The 8,838-nt window shown below is 33.5% G+C and overlaps 1 protein-coding gene across 3 annotated transcripts; it reads left to right on the top strand.

Moving 5' to 3' along the window:
* Positions 1-3,005: 3,005 nt before the first annotated feature.
* Positions 3,006-8,381, top strand: LOC107430464 (disease resistance protein RPM1-like). 3 transcript variants are annotated; one of them, XM_060816960.1, is made up of 3 exons: positions 3,006-4,046; positions 4,115-5,995; positions 6,807-8,377. In XM_060816960.1, the coding sequence occupies exons 1-2, from the start codon at positions 3,226-3,228 to the stop codon at positions 4,116-4,118; spliced, it is 825 nt and encodes a 274-aa protein (XP_060672943.1). In that variant the 5' UTR covers positions 3,006-3,225; the 3' UTR covers positions 4,119-5,995; positions 6,807-8,377. The 3 variants fall into 3 exon arrangements, with proteins under 3 accessions (XP_060672943.1, XP_060672942.1, XP_015896790.3); XM_060816959.1 differs by having other exon boundaries at positions 3,011-4,046; positions 6,807-8,381; XM_016041304.4 differs by having other exon boundaries at positions 3,013-5,995; positions 6,807-6,886; positions 7,020-8,380.
* The last annotated feature ends 457 nt before the right edge of the window (positions 8,382-8,838 follow it).

Genomic DNA, 8,838 nt, shown 5'->3' with positions numbered 1-8,838 from the left:
GTATATTTTGGTTGCTTACTTAGTAAATTATTTCCATTGCATCTATATATTTTATATCTAATTTGTTATCGTAGTGCTGCCATTTGTGGAATTTATTTGTAATAAGGTGAGAGAGATAAGGTGGTAGTATATAGGAGTGCATTTTCGTGCAGGTAAATTTTGGGCATGTTTTACTCTTAAGGGAGATGTTGCTGGATTTTCCATAGGAGGGTTCTGTAGGGTCTTCTTGGGATCAAAATTTGTCTAGGGTTCCAGAAAGGGATTATGGACGTGTCCTGACAAAAGAGGAGCTATAAATAGGACAATAAATGTTTATAGATAAAATAAAAATAAAAAGCATTCCTAGAGCCTTTTAAAACTTTGAGCATTGTTAGAAAGCTTTTTAAAATTTCAATTTTTAAATCAAAATATGCTCTTTGTCATGAAGGATATGCTTTTCATTTCAAAGATTCTCTTAGAAATGCTTTACGATGCGTTAAGTAACAAAATATGCTCTTTGTCATGAAGGATATACTTTTCATTTCAAAGATTCTCTTAGAAATGCTTTACAATGCTTAAGTAACATTTATACTGGCACAAGATATATAGATTTCAGTGGTAATGATTATTAATAACGCAAAATAATATTTTTAAATAACAGATTATATTGTTACAAGATATATAGGTTTCAATGGTACTGATTATCAATGGTGCTAAATAATGTTTTTTAAACATGTTGTACGGATTTAAAAACAACTCGGCACCTAGGTACAATTTTATTTTTATTATTATTATTTTGGTGAGATTGGCAGTATTGTTCAAAGAAAAAAAAAAAAAAAGTTGCAGGTGGCACATGCTACAGTGCCCTATATTCTTTAAAAAAGGAACGAAAGATGCTATTTGTTTTCAAAGAATTAATACTTTCTTTTTTGTTTTTTGGCTGAAAGCAAAGAATTAATACTTTGGATCTTTAAAGATGTTTGGATATCTGTTTTTGCTGGTGGTGGTCAAAGAATTAATTTGAAAAATCTAGGGTTCTTTTTGGTTCTAATACAGTAACTGCTGCTTGCCTTGAAACTTCTTATATTTTCAAGGTTCCGTGTTTAACTGATGCTGGTAAATATTTGGGACTTCTTTTTTAGAGGGATGGGTTATTGTGTACTTGAGCTTTTCAATTTGACTCCATGAAGAATTTATTTAACATGATTTTTAAAAAGCTGTTTTTGACTTTTAAAGCTCAATAGCCACTTTTAGAATGTTTGGATAACTTATTGGAAGAGTTTTGGGCCTCTAAACAGCTCCTAACTAAAATTAGTACAGTTGCTTCTTCGAAAGCTCTTTTTGAGTATGTTAAAATTTTGAAGAAGCAAAACCAAAAGTTATCCCAAACAGGGCCTAAGTGAACTTTCTTGGAAGGTTATCGTATGATACTAGAAGTGTGGGAAAACTAGAGTTTATCTAGAAATTTCTCGAGAACACAAGAATCCAACCCACCATTCTTAAAAACCCACTCAAGTGATAAGGATTTAACTCTCTACACTTAGAAACCGGCCTAAACGATACCAGTTTGGATAGAAAAATCGCCACTCAATGGAATTCACCAAAGAAATAAGAGTTGAAATGAAGAAATCCGTCCCCAATAAACAACCAACCGATTATATTTCATAAAATGATCAAAAACTTATTCTAAATACATAGAGAGAGCTTAAATACTAATTTTGGAACATCCCTCCAAACAAAGTCTCATTAATTAGACTTTAATACTACTATGAAACTTGATGCTAATAAATAAAAACGCATAAAACAATATGGCAGCTGTATTTCAGAAGTCCCAAGAGTTGACTTCCCAAGAATTGACTTTAATTCTAGATCTTAATACTTCAAAATTTCCTGTGTCATCTTATTAAGGATCTATAGTCTTTTTGGGTTCTCTGCCTTAAAGGCATCTACTTTCCAAATTTTCGGACCTGTGGAAACAAGCTCAAATTGAAACAAGACTTATACGACATTGTCACCTCAACAAACAACGTTCAAGTTTTTCAAATGATTATTAATTCATTTAGCGTACGTAAGTGCTAATAACAAAGGAAAATATTATTGCTGTAGCATTGAAATAATTCTCGCAAGTTGAGCTATACTAATTCTATCATTTAAATTTTTAAAGTTTGGTAAGTTGCGGTTCTAAAAGAATTGTAGAACTTTTCAAAATTAATTTATTAAAGCCTAATGTGTTTTTCGAGATGTACAACTTGACAAAAAATAGGTATGACGATGAAGAATGCTCTTTGAATTTCGATAATTTTGGTATTTGCCATTGCTTTTTATGATCACTAATGGAGCTCATAGCAGAGATCGATACACACGATAAGCAATTGGTTTCATTTTAAATTAAAATTAAAAGTTTAATTTGAAAAAATAAGCCCCTATATGTAACCAATCATATTGTTATATGATATATAAGTTTTGTTACAAATAATATTTTTCAAATATATTGAATGGAATTGGAGACAATTTGATAGGTACAGTTGAAATTGAGAAAACTAGACGTTATTAGTAACTATAATTGTTTGTTAAAAAAAAAAAAAAAAGTTTCGGGCAGCACATGCTATTTTGCCCTATATTCTTAAAAAAACTGTAAAGAAAGATAGTATTTGTTTTCAATTTTTGAGTTTCATTTTTGTATGGTACTTTACCAACCTTAGTAACTGATTGGTTGATTTCTGCTTTTGTGAAGTAAAACCAAAAGCTCTCACTTACTCGACTTTCTTGGCGAGTAGATTTCTTTATGCTAAGAGAAAAAGATATGATGGAAGGATATATAAAAATTGTTGATTTAATTTTATTCATTAAATACAACAAGTGGCGATCAATTTATATTCCAAACGTACCAATCACACTTCCCCCTTTTTTTTTTTTTTGGGTCCATAGTATATGATCCCAAACGTGTTATATTACAAAATACACCAGCTTTCATTATGGGTTTTGGTGTCTTTCTCGTTTAACAACCTGAAGCGAAAAAAGGTATCTCCAATAAATCATATTAAACACTAAATTATCAACATCAAAATATAAAGTAAGGAATTTAAGACTTTGCTTAGTAGCAACGCTAGCTGTCTCAGACCATAAAACCAACGAGACCACACATGTGTTAATATAGGTATAAACATATCAGATCAAACAAGCAAAGCAACTTAGCAAACGAAGAGTATAAGATATCAAACTGGAAAGATCAGAGGGTGAAAAATAATGGCGGAGACTGCCGTTGGCTTTGTTATAGACCAGATGATCCAGTTTTCAACTCAAGAAGCAAAGTTGTTGAGAAGTGTTCATGGACAAGTTTCCGAAATCAAGCTTGAAGTTGATATCATCAAATGTTTTCTCAAGGATGCTGATGCAAAAGCTGAAGCAGCTGAAGAGCATCACCGACGTAGCGGCCATGACGATGGAGTTAAAATATGGGTGAATCAAGTAAGGCAAGTAGCATTTCGAATTGAAGATGTTATTGATGAATATACACTTCTCCACTTGGCACGACCGAGAGGATGCACTGCTTATCTCCTCCCCAAAAATATTGTTTGCTTCTTCACCAAGCTCAAAACCCGCCACCATATAGCCAGAGAACTACAAGAAATCAAAGAAAGTGTTTGTCCAATCAGGGAAAGAAGTGCAAGGTATGGATTCATTTCCCTTGATAACGGACAAGCAACTCAAAATCCTGAATGGCATGATCTCCGGGACTCTTCTTTGTTCCTCAAGGAAGCTGAAGTGGTCGGAATTGAATCTGCAAGAGATGTACTGATTGACTGGTTGGAAGATAAATCACCTCATCGAACTGTAATTGCAGTGGTGGGGATGGGGGGTATTGGCAAGACCACTCTTGCCAAAAAAGTTCATGATCGTGTGAAGGCGCAATTCGATTGTCATGCTTGGATCCTAGTTTCTCGATCATACAACAAAGAGGAACTACTAAAGAATCTGCTGAAGAATTTGACTGGCCAGACAAGAAATGACGAAATGGATAGGCTGACACTGATAAGCAAAATAAGAGATGCTTTGCAAGACAAGAGGTACGTTATTTTTTTTGACGATGTTTGGAAACCTGAATTCTGGGATGATATTGAACTTGCTTTATTAGATAATAAAAACGGTGGAAGAATAGTGATCACCACAAGAATATGGAGGTTGCAAATTTTTGTAAACAATCCTCAGTTGTTCGTGTCCATGAGCTAGAATATTTGCCACCACGAATGGCATGGGAACTCTTTTGCAGTAAGATTTTCCAACACGATGATGAATTTGGAGGAATATGTCCTCCTGAGTTGGAAAATTTGTCTCGTAAGATTGTTGAACGATGTCAAGGGTTACCGCTTGCAATCGTAGCCATAGCGGGTCTTCTATCAACTAAACCTAAAACAGTTGATGAGTGGCGAAAGTTGCATGATAGCTTTAGCTTTGAGTTGGAGAGCAATCCTAAACTTATAAGTATAACAAAAGCCTTATCACTGAGTTATAATGATCTACCTTACTACCTCAAATCTTGCTTCTTATACATTGGCATGTACCCTGAGGACTACCCCATCAAATGTTCAAGGCTAATCCTACAATGGATAGCGGAGGGTTTCGTAACTCCAAAAGGGGATGAAACAGTGGAAGTAGTTGCAGAAGAATACTTGACTGAGCTAATACATAGAAGTTTGGTTCAAATATCGAGATCAAGCTTGAGTGGAAAAGTTAAAGAGTGTTGCATCCATGATTTTCTACGTGAGATGAGTCTTCAGAAAATACAAGAATTAAACTTTGGCCAAGTTCTGTCACAATCTGAAACTAGTTTTACAGAAGGTAGTAGACGCATATCAATTATCAAAAGTAGTCCATTTGACGTCCTCGAGGATTGCTACAATTCTCGTGTTCGTGGCATTCTTTTTTTCGAAACATATGGCCCTGGTTATGCATCATATCTTCCTGAGTGTGGATTCCATGCAAATTATAAGCTCCTTAAAGTACTAGATCTTGAAGGCATTCGTGTAGATCGTATTTCAAAAAGTATTGGAAACTTATTTCACTTGAAATATTTTAGTGTGGCAAATTCAATAGTAAAGATGATCCCAAGGTGCATAGAGAAACTACAAAACTTGGAGACTCTAAATCTAAAGAATACATTAGTAAATGAGTTACCAGTTGAGATCAATCGACTTCATAAGTTGCGCCATCTTTTAGCGTCCAAAGGAACTAAACTGCAAGAAGGGATTGGGAGTTTGACATGTTTACAGAAGTTATATGATGTAAATTATCACTATAAGATTGGTAGTGGTGGTGGTGCTGCTGATGAGCAAATGTTAGAGCTGAGAAAGTTGACACAATTGAGAAAGCTGGGCGTCTGCAACCTCAAAAGAGGAGATGGAGAAAGTCTTTGCGAGTGTATCAATGAGATGAAACACCTTGAATCCTTAATGGTAACTGCTGATTATCTTGTGGGTGATTATGTTGATTTGGAATCGTTGTCATCTCCACCTGAATTCGCGGAGGCTGTTTTTGGATGGACGATTATTGAAGTTGCCTGGATGGATCATAAAACTATGAAATCTAGTGAAACTAGAAATTCGGCTTTCGTCTCTGGAAGATAACCCACTTGAAGTGCTTCAAAATCTGGACAACTTGCTGATGCTTTCAATGACTTGGAATGCATATGTGGGTGAGAGACTAGAGTTCAAGCAAGGAGTGTTTCCAAAACTGAAGCTTCTGAATCTGATAGATTTGGAAAATTTGAATTCATTGGTAATTGAGGAAGGAGCAATGCCCAATCTTGAACAGCTTTTCATTGGAAACGACGGCTACCCCTGGCAACTCAAGGAACTGCCCTCTGGGATCCAACATTTGAGAAATCTTAAAAAGCTTGTGCTTCTGTATATGCCAGACGAACTCCAACAAAGCCTGAAACTTGGGGGACGACATTATCATATCGTTCAACATGTACCAGAAGTGAGATTCCGCCTTTTGCCGTCTGAATTTAATTGAGGTTAGTGCGTGTATGTTTATTTACATATCTGTATCACCCGTATCCTCTATCCTATTAGGATATCTGATTTTCACGGGAAAGAAAAGGGGCTGCTCCCATCATCCTTCGGCTTAGCCATCTCCGGAGATATAGATATATCTACCGCTTACCCAACTGAATTTGTACATTTATCACCCCATTTCAAGTTTTAAATGCTTCAAATGTTCATGCCCCTACTGAGATTGATTCAAGCAGGAAACTAGGAAGTAACATATAGACTAGCATGAAAGTTCTGTGCATATATAGGTTAAATATTTGCTTTACCACTGTTGAAAATATATATTTTTCTTAATTTCTTAGTAGTACTGTTGTTGAAGAGATTACTCATGCAAGAAGCTAGAAACTATTCTACAAGCTAGCAAAAAAAAAGTCCATAGTGGCATAAACTTTTGGTAATCTCCTCAAGAAAGAGATATTTACTAGAGTTTTGTGAGCTAGCACCAACATAAAGACTTGCATATAGAAATTGCAATGTGAAGCCAGTGTTTTCTCCATTAGTGTTCTCTTCTTTTTGGTAAATGAAACTTGAGATTTAAGAAAAATAATAATAATAATAATAATAATAAATAAATAAATAAATAAATAAAAAGCAAAAATGGAACAGGAAAAACTTGTGTCTTTGATGGCTTTACATGGGAAAATTTTATCATGTATGCTTCATATCAACAATAAGTTGTTCTTCCAACTCTTGATGCTTTAATTCCTTGTCTCTGGTTTCTGTTCGCTATTAAAAGTTGCATGTTTACCAACTCCCTTATTTTATTATTTACAGAGTTATGCTGCTGCAGTTAGCACAATTTTGAATTCACTGTGTTTTGGTTGTTCTCAACCGGTACCCTTATTATTAGGAAGGTAAAGATTTTTTAGTAGTGCATTGCTTAACCATATTGGTTCCTTTTCCCTTCCAAGTTATCTCTTCCTTCTTATTCAAGTGTTTCATTAAAGTTTAGGAAGTAGTAATTGAATGCCGTTTGAATGCTGCCAGGGCTGCAGAAGTGGACTTGTCTCTACGTATTTTCTCTATTTGTATATAGACAAATCATACGTGGTATTATTTTTACTTTTTAATGTACTGTTGGAAAACATGTGTACCTTTCTCTTCTTTTTTTTTTTTTTTTTTTTTGTAATTTTAATTTCAGGTAAGTGATATGTGTGCCATATGAAAGTAGCACTAGTTTATGGATCAGTTTGCTGATTTGCAAAGAAATTTCTGCCAATTAAATGCTTTAGCTAGGCACCATATGTGTGTCATATCAAAATAGCGCATTGACTTGTGGATCTGTGTTGTCGCAAGTAGATTTATGCAAATTATATATTGCTGCTTTGATTGAACCTGGCCAAGTGCAACAGTTTTAAGTGTGTCTAGAGAAAAGTTTTCACTTGGTGGAAAAAGTTTTCAATTTCTGCTGGATATCTTTTCTCTTTATCCGATCAATTATATATGGGTTAACATCGTATAAATTGCCTGTGTTCTATATATTAGAAATAATTCAGAAACATCTCTGCCTTAGTCAATTTCTCAATTTGGAGTAAATTTAATTGAAAAAGATTAGATGATAATTGTACATTGCTAAAAATCTGAAAAAGCTGAAAATTTTTGAAAACCTTGCAATATCTTATTAATATAAATAATGTTTTTAATTAGTATTTTAACAAGACCTGGCACTCAGAAGACCCATAAAGAAGAACCACTGTTATCATTTTTACCACGTAGACCTACTCTTCTTCTTCTTCTTCTTCTTCTTCTTCGTCTCCTTGTTGATTTGCGGGTGAAGCAACAAAAAAAATAAAAGAGAAAAAAAAAGATAGAAGCTTTCTTCTTCTCGTTCTTCTTGCTTTGCATTGATATGTACCAAATTTGGCTTATGAGTCCTAATCTCTATGGTATGTGTATCTTGTATTTTTAGCTCTATAAAAGGGTTCAGTGTCAGTATCTTTATAGAAGCAGTTGAAAGTAACAGTTAATAATTTCTTTATATGCTCCTTATTTTTCTCCAAATACTAATAACTACTTATGGATAGAGAAGTGGCAATACTAATAGTTACCTATGGATAGCGAAGTAGATTTCACTTATAAATATTATGTTGACTGTACAAAAACTTACAATTAAAACAAGTTTAACTCCTAATCCAACTTTATATTTATCACCTTATCTATTTCTATCTCTTCTTGACAAAAGGGAATGTATCATGCATATATTCTTCTTCTCCTATTTCTTTTCTTTTGCTTTATGATTTGCAGATCTAATGGATTGAAGAAGGACCAAAAAATAATAATAATAATAAAAATAATCATGTGCAATGGATTTTCATTTGTGGGTTTCAATTCCTTAATTTTGGATTCAAATTTCTTTGGGTTTTTTTTTTAATTTATATTTTCTCCTTTTTTTTTTCTTTTTTTTTTTTTGGTGATATGTTTATTCTCATCAATCACAGGTTATTTTGGTTTTCCATATGGACTTAGAGCATGATTTGATTTTTGGCTTTATTTGCTATTTGCATTTTTTTCTTTTCTTTTTGGCTTTGTTTTCTCGATCTGCAAATTTGAAACCATGAGATCTACAAATCATGACATCCCTGTTGGCTTGTAATGAGAAGAAGAAAAAGAAGAAGCAACACAAGGCTCGTCTGCATTTTTTTTTTTTTTTTAAACGCAATTTTTGTTCTATATTTTGTATATTATACATTTTAGTTATAAATCGATAGAAAAAAAAGGTTTCTATAAGTCAAATTTAAAATTAATAAAAACTAAAAAATATATTTGCGCAAAATCCTAATCAAATTTTGTTATGGTAAAGTAATAA

Source organism: Ziziphus jujuba, chromosome 5, assembly GCF_031755915.1.
Source record: "Ziziphus jujuba cultivar Dongzao chromosome 5, ASM3175591v1".
Lineage (NCBI taxonomy): Eukaryota > Viridiplantae > Streptophyta > Magnoliopsida > Rosales > Rhamnaceae > Ziziphus > Ziziphus jujuba.
This window is presented reverse-complemented; position numbering and strand designations above follow the sequence as displayed.